At 39.0% G+C, this 16,982-nt stretch overlaps 4 protein-coding genes across 5 annotated transcripts in view; 3 read left to right on the top strand and 1 right to left on the bottom strand.

The window, feature by feature from the left end:
* Window positions 1–16,982, top strand: part of LOC101741412 (pikachurin) — a 141,418-nt gene that overhangs the window by 61,253 nt on the left and 63,183 nt on the right. The window lies entirely within an intron of this gene.
* On the top strand, window positions 1,535–3,872 carry serpin-31 (serine protease inhibitor 31). Its single transcript, NM_001146250.1, has 2 exons — window positions 1,535–2,361; window positions 3,656–3,872. The coding sequence occupies exons 1-2, from the start codon at window positions 1,535–1,537 to the stop codon at window positions 3,870–3,872; spliced, it is 1,044 nt and encodes a 347-aa protein (NP_001139722.1).
* serpin-8 (serine protease inhibitor 8) lies at window positions 6,062–9,090 on the top strand. Its single transcript, NM_001146230.1, has 2 exons — window positions 6,062–7,083; window positions 8,749–9,090. The coding sequence occupies exons 1-2, from the start codon at window positions 6,068–6,070 to the stop codon at window positions 9,026–9,028; spliced, it is 1,296 nt and encodes a 431-aa protein (NP_001139702.1). The 5' UTR covers window positions 6,062–6,067; the 3' UTR covers window positions 9,029–9,090.
* Window positions 9,578–16,862, bottom strand: LOC101735629 (alpha-N-acetylgalactosaminidase). Of its 2 annotated transcripts, XM_004933500.3 has the most exons (9): window positions 16,467–16,862; window positions 15,564–15,738; window positions 15,190–15,364; window positions 14,612–14,709; window positions 13,209–13,370; window positions 12,256–12,450; window positions 11,631–11,792; window positions 10,939–11,011; window positions 9,578–9,682 (listed from the first exon to the last, which is right to left on the bottom strand). In XM_004933500.3, exons 1-9 carry the CDS (start codon window positions 16,631–16,633, stop codon window positions 9,651–9,653), a joined length of 1,239 nt encoding a protein of 412 aa, XP_004933557.1. In that variant the 5' UTR covers window positions 16,634–16,862; the 3' UTR covers window positions 9,578–9,650. The 2 variants fall into 2 exon arrangements, with proteins under 2 accessions (XP_004933557.1, XP_062532752.1); XM_062676768.1 differs by lacking the exon at window positions 12,256–12,450 and having other exon boundaries at window positions 16,467–16,834.

Genomic DNA, 16,982 nt, shown 5'->3' with positions numbered 1-16,982 from the left:
GAAATATCATTCTTTTTCGTTTACTCACGTCAGGAGTAGATTTCTAAATTGTTCTAAGATAACAAACGTGTTTTGTGTACTCAATATTTCTCTTAACTCAATCACCCTATTCGCCCATATCGACGCTTGAAAGGCAAACGTGACTAAGCGACAATAACTGCTTTGTACATAAATGATAGGCAATAACAATATTCGATGCCCAAAAAAAAAATTCTATGTCAATTAAAATCATTTCAATCCTACAGCTAGATTCGTTAAAATATTTTTTTTTCAGGTATTTCAACTTTAAATTAGTCTACTGTAAGGTTCACGCATTGTCGTAAGCGACGCTTGAAAGGCAAACGTGACTAAGGTCACGTTTGCCTTTCAAGCGTCGATATGATGTCTGACGATGGTCTTAATAATGCGGTTTCTCCGGCATATATATATTAGAAAGTTTCAAATAGCCTTCAGCGGCAATTTGGGTCTGGTTAATCGTGAAACAGTCGCCACACCGCCTGGCTGAGCCCGAGCTCGCCCTCCTGCTTGAAGCTGAAAAGGCCTGTGGTGCATCAAAAATTCCTCATACCAAAAAAAAACACGCAACTTGGTTGTTTTCTTGGCTTACATCAATTATCTATGATGACAACTCATATTTAAGTTGAATGAACTAAACTAAGGGTCAGGTGTCGCTCGCAATGTCACAATACAGGTTGCTAGAAGGTTGACAAATAAAAAGACTTTTAGATTGAAATTGTAGACATTCCAGTATCGTGTCCTTGTGTTCGTGTTTAAAATTATGTACCCTTATCTTGTCTCTAGTGATTCGTATAGTTGTTAAATACTAGTTCTCGTGCTCATCAAAATGTTCACAAATGTAATTGGCATAAGCTAGACCAGACTTATTTGTTAACGTGTTAATCTGATACATCTGTACGTTATTTTCAAAACTTATAACGCTAGTAGATATCAAATTGGCTAGCCCCTAAGATACACGTGAATCTTTACACGAATGTAAGTACCTAAGTATTGCATAGTTCTAAGTTGTGACAATGGTGCTACCGAAAATTAATTATTTTTTCTTATATTTTGTTTATATGTATTGATTATATTTTCTTTTAAAAACCATTTCGCTAGTCTGTGACCACATACATACCTCAAACTAGTACCTTACTCTAAATCTATGCAGAAGAACTATCAGTAAAGGATATTATGCTTACACTGATATTATATTAGGTCTACACAAGGTGACCATTTTACAAAAATGTGATCAAAATATTGTTTAGACAACAAAAATAAGGCAATACTTTTGTTATTCTTGTACATAAAATTTAACCTTTAAGAACTGGCTCATGACATACAAAAACTACAAAAAATCTATGTATAAAGTAAATCGCAGACCGGAACCCATTTCAAACGTTGTCCAAATATGCAGATGTTTGTATTGTTAACGTTTTTGGCGGTATCCGTCAGCGGGTGGGACGATTCCGTTGTTATTTGTGGTACTGGTGACGACGTGAGTGCTGAATACCGGAAGGCAATTTAACAGTTTACTATGTCTTTGAGTCAGAAAATAATCAAGGAGACAAATGGCCAATACGTTTTCTCGGCCTATTCCATTTGGTTGACCTTGGCTGCGTTCGCCGAGAGAGCTGGAGGTTCAGCACGCCAAGAGCTGTTTGAGGTTCTCGGTTTACCTGAAGACGAATGCAGTCGCCACAGCTACTACCAGCTTGGTTTGCAAGGCGAAAAATTCGGTTTGGATGTGTCTTTGCCGAGAACGCGGCTGTATTTGGTCGACGAATCCATAAAAATCAGCGACGACTGGCTTAATTTCGCGAAGAATTACTGCGGTTTGACCATAAGAGCAGTGCCGATGAAACGCAACCCACAATTGACTGCTGTTATAATACGTGAGGCTATATCTTCGTTTCTGCCCAGCCTTAATTTTAAGGGAGATTCAGTGTTGTTAGACTCCTTGGATTATAAGGGTCTGTGGAACGAAGCCTTTCCGGAGACGAGAATCTTTCGCGAACCGTTCCACGATAATTCAGGCAATGTTATCGGTGCAGTTGACATGATGCGAACTAGGAAACGCATTAAAATGACATATGACCATACTTTGAAGGCAACTATAGCTGAGATTCCGGTAGGGCATAACGCACAATACCGGTTTATTTTCGCAATGGGTGACGGAATCACAGAAGCCCTTGCTAGTGCAGACATAGACACGTTGATTGAGTTGCTGACCAACCTGAACGATACTCGTGTACCGATAGAAATAGCGATACCACGATTCATTATTGTATCTGAATTAGACGTGAGGACTTTGTTGGAAAGTATCGGTGTGGAGAGTCTCTGGACAGATCCTATGGCTACCGGGTAAATATTCTATTCTATATACAATTTTAGTTGTTTTTATCATACACATCAGGATCAACACTTCATTATTCTTGAATGAAAATGGGGCTTAATGAGCAGGGCTATCGTCGCACACGAACATTGGTATTACCGAAGGCGTAACTGCTATACTGAGGTGAGTGGTTACCATCACTCATGGACATCAGCAATACCGGACGCACCATCAAGTCGCTGCCAAATCACTGTCTATGGGCCCCGGTAGCCGCTTAACACGAGGCAAGTCGATAAGGGAATTCTATTTTGAGCATCGGCATGCTCTTGTTAGGGCCAGTGTTAGCAACACACCCGGTTTGAGCCCCGTGAGCTCACCTACACGTTAGAATGAAGCTGAAATAGCTTCTCAAGGCTATCAGCATAGGTAGAAAAAAAAGATATAGTTGACTAAAATATTTTCCTTTTTTTTTGGCTGTCAACCGTCCCACATTATAATAGGTCACGTTCCTAGTTATTTTTCCTTTATGAATTAGTTAGTCCTTTCTCGAGTCGAAGCAGGATGTTATTAGACTTTGAATCGAGTCACCGAAGTTGTCAAAGTGGAAACGTGTTCGGAATTCACACGAACGAGTCCTATGACGTAACGCGCTCCCGATGGATCAGACCAGACATTGGAGTACGTATTTTAATTACGGAACTTTGAAGGATAGTTGTATATTACTGACTGACTCGGTGGTGTAGTGGTTAGCGCTCCTGACTGTTGCGCCGAGGGTCGTGTGGTCGATTTCCACTTCAAGCAAATGTTGGTGTAACTTTTTTTATTTCCTACCTAAGCTGATGCTCTTGAGAGACTATTTCAGCGTAGCCTTAACTAGTAGGTGAGCTCACGGGGTTCAAGCCTGACGACGTTGCTAACACTGACCCTAGCAAGAGCAGTGCTTCGCAGAATCTACAACCGGATCGGAAACACGACCCACTGAGAAGATCCGGTGAGAAACTCAGTGGGCTGTGTTTGTGGGTTAATTTACTCGTCGAGCCCTTCATCGCAAGTGACGGCTTCGACGCGAACGATGACCGGTGCTTGAGACACCTAAAAGCACTGTTAGTGGATCGGGAGGATGAGGTGTTCCATCTGCAATTCCGCCTTCGTAGACTACGCTCGTAGGCGAAGGCTCGTGCTTAACAACGGGATGAAAGTAGCGTATATTCTTCCCCAGGATTCAAACTATTTCCATACCGAATTTCGTCACAATCGGTCCAAGAATTAGGACGTAAAAACGTAATAGAACTTTCGCATGTACAACGTTAGTGTATTTTTCAGAAACATAACCAGTCCTCCAGCCTCGCCTTCCACGTTCATCCAACGCGTGACAGCGACAATAAAGAATAGAGGCGCCATTTTACCTCAAGACCAGGGGTTCATACAAGAGTCGCACGGAGACGAATTCATCGCCAATAGACCGTTTATGTTCTGTTTGCTCGACGACACTTACACGGTTTTGTTCTCTGGAGGTTTTTCACAGCCAACCTATAAATGATATCGTTATATTGCGGCCTTATTTCATTGCATTTCTAATTTAATAAATAAAAAAAAAACGTGAAATGTTTAATCATCATTAAGGCAGACAAGAATAATTAATTAAGGTGTATTCTTTTTATCTTGGAGTAATAGCACTATTTCATAGTTTGTTATCTACGTGTTATCTATGTCTATAAGTTGAACTGAAGGTCTGACTACTGCACACTTACTGCTGCAACTGAACAAATTTAATTAAACGTAATAGGCGCATTAAATAAGTAGTTGACATTGGCTTGTAACTATACTTGAGACCTAAGAACTTGTATCTCAAGGTGGGTGGCGCATTTACGTTGTGGATGTCTATGGGCTCCAGTAACCACTTAACACCAGGTGGGCTGTGAGCTCGTCCATCCATCTAAGCAATAAAAAAAATCATGGTCACTCAAAGTGATTAAGACCCAATCATCTTGGTATGTCGCTATAAGGTGTCCTACTTCAAACGAGCAATAAAAAAAATATGTAAACGTTTTAATTAATTTTTGGAATTGAGGTGCGGTTGTTTCTTTCGCGCTAAGTTTTATCGAATGTCTATGGTGTGTGAACTTTGACGTCACTGTTCTGTATTGTGCGCTCTACGTCTGACATGACACGAAAACACAAAAAACTCTTTTAAACAGATTAAAATATTTTTTCTTTCTTTTAAGATACACGAGACTGTAAGCCGCCAAAATGCTGAGCATTGCTTAAATTCGCGGTAACCACTGTAACCGCGACCTTTCACAAAGAATGAGCTTTTTGTTTGGTAAACGGATGAAAGAGCTTACGGTCAACCTAGTATTGTTTACTGGGGCTCATAGACATCACGATGCGAGTGCCATTGAGTGACGATATGAAATCTAAGTCTCAATTGTAGAGTATAAAGATTGACCCCATCTTTCAAACCGTAACGTGCGACTGCTTAGCGACAGAAATAGGCCAGGTTTTACTGGTGGTAGGACGTCTTGTAAGTCCGCACAGGTAGGTACCACCGCCCTGCCTATTTCTGCCGTGAAGCAGTAATGCGTTTCGGCTTGAAGGGTGGGGCAGCCGTTGTAACTATACTAAGACCTTAGAACTTATATCTCAAGGTGGGTGGCGCATTTACGCTGTAAATGTATATGGGCTATAGGAACCACTTAACACCAGGTCGGCTGTGAGCTCTAAGCAATAAAAAAAGAACTGCATTAGTACCTACCCATGCTGGCCTTAAATGAGACCAACCACCAACATTAAATTAAAAATAAATACAGAATTACATTTAGTACGTGAATTTTAAGAAACACACGGTAAAAGTGTAACCCACAGAAGCATTCTATCTCATTCTCACGCAGGCTAAAACCTATTACTGTATGTTCGATTTTTTTAGTCTCGTTTTTCGAGTGCTATTATTGCCTTTAAAATCAATTTAAAATCATAATGTTGTTGAATTTTTTTTTTAGATTAATTTAATGCATTTTCTATACATCATTATTAAATAATTTAATTGTAATTCCAATGTTCCTTCTAAATTGACGTACTACGCATTTAATCTTTCAACTCCGGTCGTACCTACTCAAGGAAAATATTGGATAAACGTCAATTTACGTGTACATTTATTTAACTAAGTACATGCAATTGAATTATCCTACTTTGAGAACGATTAGTCATGCATACCATGGTTCTCACTTAATTTTCCCGCTTTAGTTGTGAAATTCCCAAAAATACTACCTTAGTAGATGATAACATATAAGCATTATCGTAGGCAGCGGCTTGGTTGTAGGCAGCGGCTTGGCTCTGCCCTTGGCATTGCTGAAGTCCATGGGCGACGGTAACCACTCACCATCAGGTGGGCCGTATGCTCGTCTGCCTACAAAGGCAATAAAAAAAAAAAAAAAAAAAATTACTGCCACAATTTCAAGACCCAATGGTTTAGATCGCGTTGATGTACCTATCAATCAGTCAGTCACATGGCAGATGTAGGTACAAGGATATTTACGTAATTTACATTTTAACCGATGAATCTATCTCCAAATGAATTTATTAAGAAATCATCATATCTCAAATTAACTAGATCATTCCACAGCTATTAAATAACAATAAAATACAAATTAAAAATATCAGTAGCCTAATCAAAAAGTAATTGTGAAGCGTATAAAACTGTATTGCATCGGAAAATTTTCAACCATTTGTGTCACGATGAAGTTACTACATGTATCGTTACTGGTAGCGTCATTCGCTGCCTTCAAGCCTCAAGCTTCTGAAGCCCAAAGCCTGATAGGTAACCTTGTCCAAGGTTCACATGTCTTTGGCAATTTAATTCCTCCAAACATCTGCAATGAAGATCAGAGTCAGAAGTTCAAGGGAGCCCTCGCAGAGTTTTCATCGCGTTTGTACAGGGTCGCCGGTCAGAGCAGCAACTTCCATTTTGTCGTGGCCCCATTATCTATCTGGCTGTCATTAGCAGCACTCGGAGAAGGAGGAGACCCGAAGTCGCAAAAGGAACTATTCGAAGTTCTCAATTTACCTGCCGAAGCATGTAAACGCGAAAGGTATTACCAAATTGCGAATAGTCTGGCCACGCCGGGAACTGACGTCCATTTGACCACGACACGCGCCTTGATTTTGGATAACAATCTAATAATAAACCCGGATTGGTCCAAGTTTGTTCACACAGCAAAACTACTGCATATAGTGCGAGCTCCAATAAAGAAACATCTAACAGACCACGAAAATCCGATTGAGAAGAGAGAAATAACGCAAGATGAGGAATCTTTCGGGAATTCGTTCCTGATCGACACTTTGGACTACAGCGGCCTCTGGACCACAGCGTTTCCAGAAGCCACAATCGAAAGAGAAACTTTCCATAACGACGAGGGAGTACCGCTCGGTACAGTTGACATGATGCGTGCAAAGAGAAGGGCGAGGCTGGGTCATATTCCTATAGCTAATGCCAAAGTTTTGGAGTTGCCCGTGGGCCACGACGGAAGGTACACGATATTGATAGCAATGGGCTTAAACAACACGTCCGTTAATCAGTTGATGGGCTTGTACCGTCGATCTGTAGTGATCGATATCTTCAACTCTTTAACCGTCAGTTTGATCCCGATCGATATTGCTATACCGAAATTCCATGTCACCTCGGAATACAATGCTAAAAGGTTACTAGAAGACATCGGCATTAAGAGTTTGTGGTACGACCCTGACGCTACTAGGTATGTAAAATATTATTTTCTTTTATATTACAAAGCTATCGATGAGGACGTAGAGATTATGAAGTATTATCTTTATTTTTTACTAGCTTTTGCCCGCGACTCCGTCCGCGTGGAATAGTTACATTGGCATAACGCTAAATTTTACTCCCCACTTCATTTACGTAGAAAGTGAAAATATTTTTGAATTGTAGAATGTTAAGGAGCTATTTAAGCCCTTATTTTGAAACATTATTTATTGGTGCTCCACTTGTATTGGTCTTACCGTGATGTTATATAGCCTATAGCCTTCATCGATAAATGAGCTATCTAACACAAAGAATTTTTCAAATCGGAGCAGTAGTTCCTGAGATTAGCGAGTTCAAACAAACAAACTCTTCAGCTTTATAATATTAGTATAGATTATTGTCTTTTTTTTTATTCGTGATCATGATCGAACTGGTGTGAAGTAGTTCTCGGAGTTCAATGGTGATTGGCGCCATCGATCTTGGCACAGAAAATCGAAGTCACAATCGGTTTTTTATTGCATAAATGTTGAGGACCTACCGACTCCCGTCTGTCATAGCCTTCATGCAGGCAATAAAGGTTGCTTTGCGATAAAAAAAATTGACAGAATAGGGAACCTTTCCGCGGGAGATCGTAATATGCCGTATTTACAATAACTAGTGGTCCCGCTATAGTGGAAATTCGACTATAATTAATTGAAATTATAAGTTCGAACATTATTATGGTTCTATTGTCAAAGACTATTAAACTTCTATAAACACAGATTTCGCCAAGACTATAGACAAACAATTTTAATCTATTCTCAAATAGACCACAGACTTTTACAATAAACAAGAATATTTAAGGGTGTGTGTGTCAAATACATGGTAGTGTGTGTAATATTTTTTTTATCGTGTTAATGTATATTTATGCATAAATTTAAAAATATATTAGCATTCTGCACTCCTTCTCTATATTCTCTATAAGTGTGGGATATTTCATACTCCTCCGTCCGCGCAATTTTCGTGAAAAGGGGTACAAAGTTTTTGCTTCACGTATTAACATACAGATTGGTTAGTTTGGCTGAATAATAAATTTGAAACACTAAAAGCGAAGTAGAGTGCGCTTCATTGTACGCCGATTTAGAGAAAAAACAAATGCAAAACGTTAAATACAAAAGTAAAATGGGCGGTCTTATTGCTAAAGACAACTATCAAGTGGGGGAGAAATCTTTAAGGACGTAAATTAACAGCAGCGTACTTATCTATTGAAATAATAATATACAACTGGTGGTAGGACCTCTTATTGCTGGTGGTAGGACCTCTTGTTACTGATGGTAGGACCTCTTGTTACTGGTGTGAGGACCTCTTTTTACTGGTGGTAGGACCTCTTATTATTGGTGGTAGGTAGGACCTCTTATTATTGGTGGTAGGTAGGACCTCTTGTGAGTCCGCGCGGGTAGATACCACCACCCTGCCTATTTCTGCCGTGAAGCAGTAATGCGTTTCGGTTTGAAGGGCGGGGCAGCCGTTGTATCTATACTTAAGACCAAGACTTATATCTAAAGGTGGGTGGCGCATTTACGTTGTAGATGTCTATGGGCTCCAATAACCAGCCATCTAAGCAATAAAAAAAGAAGAAAAAAATACAAATATCATTAATACATTTTATCAACGTCCGCAGATACGTGTCAAATCCTGCAGCTCTGCCCGGCGGTTTCTTACAACGGGTGACCGTTAAAATAGACTCGGCCGGTCTGAACCCAGCACAGACGGCCACAAACCCGAATATTTTGAATGGAATCCTCAGTACGGCGACCAACGTGGCCACAGGACTCGCGGCCGCGGTCGGCAGGGATTTCATAGCGAACAAACCGTTCATGTATTCGTTGGTCGATACGAAAACTGAAACCGTCCTCTTTGAAGGGGCATATTCTTTGCCCGATCCTCAGAGCAAACTTTAAGCTGTAATGTAATTTGTTTGCAAAAGATTTAAAAAAAGTATAACTTTCGAACATAATTTAAATTTTGGCGCACTTTTCGTTAAAAACCGTTTTTTTTTCTTTTTTTGCTACCTATGCTGGTAGCCTTGAGAGGCTATTTCAGCTTCTCCTTGACATGTAGGTGAGCTCACGGGGCTCGAATCAGGAGTGTTGCTAACACTGGCCCTAGCAAGAGCAGTGCTTCGCAGAAACTACCACCGGATCGGAAACGCGACCCGCTGAGAAGTTCCGGCGAGAAACTCAGTGGGCCAAAAACCGTGCTCATTGCTCTAATATTTCTAAAGCATTTTGAATAATAACAGTACTAGAAGTATTTTCAATGCTCTTTATAAACATACGACTTCATCTCTCCACAAGACTGTATGCCAATGTAGAACACACCATAATTAACTGAGTATATTAAGTTAAGACCTAAACTGCAGCTAAAAAGAATGTATGAATCCATAAAAACACATTATGAATGTTTTTTACGGTCAATGGTTAGCGATCACCGTCAATAAAACAAAACAATTTTAATTGGATAAATTATTTAATAATCACAATCATTTTAAGTACTTCGTTTAGTTTCAGCTGTATGTATTTATCACAACGGGAACAAAGTATATAATATGACATCTGAAACAATGTAGTGTTTTTTTCTTTCAGTATCCTACCCTTTATTCTTCCGCGCCCCCACAAATAACTTGAAGTCGCAATCGACAGAGCGGCCAAACTTACCTGGACATGTTCGCAACAATTTTTTTATTGCCCTTGTAGGCAGACGAGCATACCTGATGGTGAGTGGTTACCGTTGCCCATGGGCTTCAGCAATGCCAGGGGCAGAGCCAAGTCCGTGCCTACCATTAAGTACTCTCCACAAGCCTCGTTTGAAGTAGGACACGTCATAGCGACATACCAAGATGACTGGGCCTTAATCACTTTGAGTGTCCATAAAATCAGTAGTTTAGCTACAATCACTGCTACACACATACATGCAAACACAAAATCGTGTAAATAATAAAGTCCGTTACGCATTAGAAACGTTGGTCACGCTGGAAATCTTCTAGTAGATTTCGAGTCAAAAAAAATAACATAAACCATGCTGAGAGTATTCTCATTAACTAAAAGCCGTTATTGTAAACGAATATAAATAATTTGGCATCTATAAACACAAATCAGTGCATACCATTCTACATTACAGATTTATTTATAAACTTTAATGTAGCTACAACATAAATTAAATCAGTCTATGATATTTGTATGTACGTTGGCCAACAAACCATGATTTAAATTTAACCAAATTATTTCACCTTAACATATCCTTTTATTAGAAAAGTCGGGAGAAAGGACAGATAAGTATTAAGAGCTCATTTATTTTTGTGAGATACGTAGCAAAAGGTATAATTTATTCATCTATGCATTATATTTACATAACCTATACGGATAAGGGCTTTCAGTAAATAGTGCCTTAATAACCTATTCGGTGTAGACTCAAAAAATGCCAAGGATATTTCGTTGGCCAGAGTCGCCAATTTTTTTATTATATCATCTTCAATAATTAATGGGGAAATTTAGCTTTGCAACCTTAATAATTTAAGAGAATAGCCAAAAAACAGGGTAGTGATAAGGCATATACATAACCTGCAAGGTTACTACCATCATTCATTTCTACTGTGAAATAGTCGCACGTTGCAGTACGAAGGCTGGGACCACCCTTATGAAATAAGATTGAGACTTCAGCCTCATGTCTCAAGGTAGGCTTCGTTAACCACTTGCGATCAGTCGGCCAGCTCATTCGTCAATTCAGTTTAATTTGGAATATAAACATGTGAAATTAAAGAAATGACATATTAAACAAAAACTGTACCTTTGAACCTAATCTTGTGACTTACCTTCAGAAGGAACGGTCACGTCAATGCTATCTTCAAAAGTTATATTTTTCAAAAATCTCTTACTAAAAATGTCCTGAAAAAGAGTAGAATTTTTTTTTTGTGGCCACGTATCTTGTATTCGTTTTATTTCCACCGCGGCCGGGCGAGCTTATAGCCTTGACCGACTCGATGGTGAATGGTTACCGTTTGTGGACGTCAAAAGTGCCAAAGGCACAGCCAGACCACTGTTTGGAGAAGGACATGAAATTGCGCTGAGGAAATAGCATGGTACATTCCAAATGCAGCTGGTTCGTGGTAAATGAGAAGTTAATAAATAAATAATAACAAATACCGGGTAAAAGTCACGCATTGTCATTCAGGCCCAATTTAAGATTGGAACTGGGACTGTACTATGGTAACTAGAGACTGATGTACACGTTTAAATCTATTTGTACTTAAGTAGATCATAAATACCCTGACAAAGAGCTTACAAACCCCTTCATCACACGAATGTTTGCCCGATGTGGGACTCCCACGACCCTTAGCGCAGCAGTCAGAGGCTCTAACTACATCATTGTCATTTACTGGTACGGAAACTCACTGTGAACGAACAGCGAGGTTCTAGGTACTATAGATGAACTCCAGTGGCATGCGGGGCAATGTCAGAGTACATAATCAATCTATGACCGAAATCAAAAGCAACGTGAACATACCATCACACTGTACCCGTCAGTACAATTGAGGCCGTAGTTCGAAGGCCTCACGGTTATTGTACGTTTCTGACCGCTGACATTGACCAGGGCGAGCGAATAGGACGGGTATATATCGCCCTTCCTCGGCATCCTTGGTTTCACCCATAAAGTTATGTAATCAATCTGAAATTGCAATAACGATTTGTCGAGAAGACCACTCTTCTTGCGGCCAGCACAGCCATATGTGTAGAAGCCCCAAATGATTATGAATCACTGAGTTTGAGACAAACGTATTCTTGGCTGAAACAGGAGGATGGTAGTGCAAGTCCTTGACAAGCATTTTTAATGTGACAAAGTGAATGCAGCTTTTGAGGTTTGAGGCCTGAGGCACACGTGGACTTAAGTAATGTTTTTTATTGTTAGGTTTTATAAAATACGTTACAATTTGCGACGATGAAACTGATGAAAGAGCTTACGTTCAGTCTAGTGTTAAGTGGTTATCGAAGTCCTTGGCATTGTGAGTGCCGCAATGTATAACGCCAGTCCCAACTCAGCAGTACCTATCCCTGCACCCTCATAACAGTCCCCACTGACATTATCAGACAAACCTAAAGCTCCAAGGGTAAGGTTACAAATCAAACAGTACCCTATAAGGTCGAGCCATGATCCCCAACGGATCCCGAGCGATCGCCATGAGGTCCAAATTCAAGAGCAGGTTCTTTTCGTATCCCTTCACTCGGGTCATGTCGCAACTCAAGAGCAAAGGCGCCGAGAGCATTGCGTAAACACTTATATGAATTTTGCTTTGTGCTTCTGTCAGGGAATCGGTACCGAAAATTAGCTGGAACAAAACAGGACATATTCTTTTTTAGATTTTTTTTTATTGCTTAGATGGGTGGACGAGCTCACAGCCCACCTGGTATTAAGTGGTTACTGGAGCCCATAGACATCTACAACGTAAATGCGCCACCCACCTTGAGATATTAGTTCTAAGGTGTCAAGTATAGTTACAACGGCTGCCCCACCCTTCAAACCGAAACGCAATACTGCTTCACGGCAGAAATAGGTAGGGTGGTGGTACCCACCCACGCGGACTCACCTAAGGTCCTACCACCAGTTAAAAGAAGATTTCCTGATTTCGAAATTCTTCGTTAAAACAGTTACGTATAAGAGAAAGGTCAGATGATTTCACGTATGTCTCGTAAGTGTGCCCGTTATCTTCCACCCTTCATAGAATCTTAGGTATGTCATTTCGAAGCCTAAAATATAAGACGCCCTGTGCATTCGTATCGAGCGATGCATCTGTTACAGTTAGGTACCAACTTTTTTAATGAAATACGTACTTAACAAACGTTCACGATTGACTTCCACGATGAAGGAATAACATCGTCTAACAAAAAGCAAAACCGTGAAAAAATATAATTTGCCTAATTACTGGTGATAGAGCGTCTTGTGAATCCGCACGGATGGGATATGACTATGCCATTTCTACCGCGATGCATTGCTATATAAAAATAGAACTGAGACAACGGCCTCATGCTTCAAAGTGATTAGCGCGGCCAGGTCCATTACTTTACCGGCCGTTTTTTAATCACTCACCATATCCGGGTCATTCCAATGACCGGGTCCGTGGTACTTTTCCAAACCAGAATATTCATCTTCGTAGTGCTGGATAATGTTTTTGACCGCGCTCCAAGATGTCACGACATCATGGTAATTCCGCCATAGATTACAGTGTTTTGATATAGTAGGGTAATCCGGCTAAAATTTTATGAAAGCTCATTGATGAATACTCATTGCGAACGATGTGGATGTGTGTGCGTGGATTCCTCTGCTTGATTTAAGGTATTTTTTTCGAGTCGGAATGCGAATCTCGTCAGAGGTTCCTTCCTGCGAGTCGGGGATTTTTGATGATCGATTTACTAAACTATATACTATTCATGCCATGAAAATGAGGCCGTCAACGCAAAAGTGGCCTAACCCACAATTCATATTCGTGCTTATGTATTGGAATTTATTTAAAACATAATTTTTTATGCAAAATCGGCCTATCTCTAGTTTCATCCATAGATAATAGATGCCTTTGCAAGCATCATTTTAGCGCGTATTTTTTTGCCTTTAGCGTCCTCTGTCACCATTCACCGAATCCACAAGGACCGGGCGAATCGCCTCGACGGTCCTACGACCAGCCGAAGGATCAGCCAGCCGTCTGGACCATGACTCCATTTTTTTTTTGCCTACGAATTATTGTAAAGATAAATTGGAACCTCATTTTCTACAAACTGACTATGGTAAGCTTAGGCCACTTTTGCGCTGACGGCCTCAAATAACACGACTCCAAAGAGTAAATTCAAATACGCTCTAGTCCATAAATGTCGAATCAATTTAGAGATCCGTTCGGTAACAGAAACAACGAACACATTGCCATATTTATATATGAGTAGACGCACCCGGCGTCGCCCGGATCATGTCATTTACCATGACAAATAGCATCCTGTCAGGTTATACATAAACTACTAGCTGTTAGTCCCAGTTTCGCCTGCGTAGTCGAGGAAAAGTGCCAGTGAAGTTTCCCGTGGGAATGAAACGTTTCTTTCAGGATAAAAGGTAACATATATCAAACACCTAAGCGAATACTTTAAAAAAAAATCATGTAAATTCGATGCTTCGTTTTGACGTTGAAAGAAGGACATACAAACATTTTGTTTTTTATGTGTTTTGAACTTGTGAACTTTTTTCTAAGTGAATAGAGTTAGCTGATTTTTTTATATTTTTTAATGATAATGATTCTTCTCGTCTCTTCTCTTTTTTTAAATGTGGTATTATTTTAATAGACTTTCATGATATACCTTTGAATACATAATATAATATGCTTTTCTTATGACATAATTGTTTTCAACCAAAAATGCCCCATAGCTTCTACATTCTTACAAAAGAGGCCTGCTATGTGATGCTAATCTACAAACAAAGGCCTTAAAAATATATTAAATGAGCGAACATACCTTCTTATTGTGTATAAACTCTATGTAATAGGGCCAGCTACATGAATATACCATAGGTCTATTGGTTTTGTTTAAATACCCACCAAAATGTATGTATGCTGAAAAATAAAAATAAAATTGTCAATCTTATATGAGCGAATATGGTTATTATCTTACTAAAAAATGTAGTTACTACTTTATAAATAACAACAATGTTGGTTATCATATCGGTTGGCAGCACTGATTTCAATGTTTTTAATGTTCACCCTACATATTTTGGCAATAGAAAAATTGACAAATAGAATGGACTGTACCATTTTCCGTGTATTGTATTAGCACCTCTATGCTATTATGCCTATTACTATTCTAGTATACTTACGCATACTCTACTAAGACTGGCATCAGGCTTTCCGCCACTTTTAACAGGTGGTAGGTTACTTGTCAACTCATGCTGTATTTTCCAGTACGTGGTTACTACTCGAGAACTTTTTACCTCAACTGCCATCTGTTCTTTGCAATCCTTCAGGCTATGTAGTGGTTTTTTATTACAGAAAATCAATCTAGATCATTCACAGCATCAATTAATATGCAACACTTACCATTATTTAAGTACTGTTCTCCCACAAAACACCCATCCACTTTGATATAATCGACACCCCATTGAGCAAAAGTGTCAGCGTCGACTTTAAAATGTCCTTTTGAGCCTTGATATCTCATACAAGTGACATCAGCTACATTTGTGTACATACCGAATTTGAGATTACGCGAATGTATCTGTCTGACAAAATTACTTGATTTTATTCAAAAAAATACTTAGTATACAAAGTTGAGTTTAGTTTTTTATCTATATTGCTGTGAACTACGGCTTGCTACGGGAAGTATTAATAAAGTTGTTTTTATTTTTTTTCATCTGTGTCACACAACAAATATATGAACATGATAGACATCTGATGTACAAGAATGGAAAACTCACATAGTCAGAAATGTACTTCATGCCATTAGGAAATCTCAGACTATCAGGCACAAGTCTTCCGTCTCTGTCTCTGTGATGTTCGGACCAGCAGTCATCGATAATGATATATTCAAAACCTGCTTCCTGGTAACCTTCATTGTAAAATGTGTCTGCCACTGACAAAATTAATTTCTCACTGTAATTATAAAAGTATTTCTGTTACAACTTTTTATACTTCATTTATAATTTTCAGACTTATTAATTCAGTGGTCACTTTTTTTAAATATTTTACTTTTAATTTTATGTTCTAAATAATTAAGTTAATCAATAATTATTTAATTTTATTTTGGCCAAAAGTGAGTAACAACATTATCTATGTGATTCAATAGATAAAAGTAGAGCGAAAGAAAATATATATAAAAAAGGCATCAATAAACACTCCAAAAAATGGGTAACTAATAATGAGATAGATTTCTTTGAAATTAACTGTACTGCGTCTTCTTTATTTCATAAAAAAATTTCAATTTCATCTATGTCATAATGTATCTTAAGACAGTAAGCATAGATTTTTCTTTATCAACACTGCAAAATCGCTTTAAAAATTCATTTCCTAAAGTCAATTACTGGTGGACCTCTTGTGAGTCCGCACAGGTAGGTACCACCGCCCTGCCTGTTTCTGCCGTGAAGCAGTAATGCGTTTCGGTTTGAAGGGTGGGGCGGCCGTTGTAACTACCCTTGAGACCTTAGAACTTATATCTCAAAGTGGGTGGCGCATTTACGTTGTAAATGTCTATGGGCACCAGTAATCACTTAACACCAGGTGGGTTGTGAGCTCGTCCACCCATCTAAGCAATAAAAAAAAAAGACAAATTTATTTCTGACAGTAAATTTTTTTAGCTGATAAAATGTTTGAATGAAACTCACTCTAAGCATTTGTCCGGATTTTGTTCGCAATCCGCGCCGCACATGTAATACCCCCACGACATCCACCCCATGGGAGGCGTACGTACTAGTCCGTTCTCCAAAACCCTTGCGTAACCGAACAACGAAATGAAAAACATCGCGCGAACAATGTTATTGCAATCCGGCATATTTTATTACAGTCAGACCCGGTTAATCGGTTTACAATTTTTGTTATGAAAATGGATAGAGATTTCATAAAACAATCACCGGCATGTGCTATTAAAAATATATCCTATAGGTATAAACACAAAATTATAATTAAATTTTAGGTTGCACTTCGTGTTTTATTTACTAACATTATTCAAACAGACAGATGTGACATTAACATAAATAAGTCATTCTATTTTTCTAATTGGAAAGGCAAAGGCATCACGCCATAAACGCCAAAAGTTATGTATATGCTTTTTTTTATGAAAAATGATATATGGAACGAAATAACAAAAATGATTAATTTGAATTATTAATCTGTGGCGACTC

The sequence above is a fragment of the Bombyx mori genome, chromosome 28, assembly GCF_030269925.1.
Source record: "Bombyx mori chromosome 28, ASM3026992v2".
Lineage (NCBI taxonomy): Eukaryota > Metazoa > Arthropoda > Insecta > Lepidoptera > Bombycidae > Bombyx > Bombyx mori.
This window is presented reverse-complemented; position numbering and strand designations above follow the sequence as displayed.

What these genes read in the sequence shown, in the direction of transcription:
- serpin-31 (NM_001146250.1), top strand. Translation starts at nt 1,535, where the DNA reads ATGTCTTTGAGTCAGAAAATAATCAAGGAGACAAATGGCCAATACGTT. An exon ending in ACAGATCCTATGGCTACCGG is followed by an intron (nt 2,362 to 3,655) that starts GTAAATATTCTA and finishes TGTATTTTTCAG; the next exon opens with AAACATAACCAGTCCTCCAG.
- LOC101735629 (XM_004933500.3), bottom strand. Translation starts at nt 16,633, where the DNA reads ATGCCGGATTGCAATAACATTGTTCGCGCGATGTTTTTCATTTCGTTG. An exon ending in CTGACGGGTACAGTGTGATG is followed by an intron (nt 11,012 to 11,630) that starts GTATGTTCACGT and finishes ACTCTTTTTCAG; the next exon opens with GACATTTTTAGTAAGAGATT. An exon ending in CGTGACCGTTCCTTCTGAAG is followed by an intron (nt 9,683 to 10,938) that starts GTAAGTCACAAG and finishes ACATTGTTTCAG; the next exon opens with ATGTCATATTATATACTTTG.
- serpin-8 (NM_001146230.1), top strand. Translation starts at nt 6,068, where the DNA reads ATGAAGTTACTACATGTATCGTTACTGGTAGCGTCATTCGCTGCCTTC. An exon ending in TACGACCCTGACGCTACTAG is followed by an intron (nt 7,084 to 8,748) that starts GTATGTAAAATA and finishes CAACGTCCGCAG; the next exon opens with ATACGTGTCAAATCCTGCAG.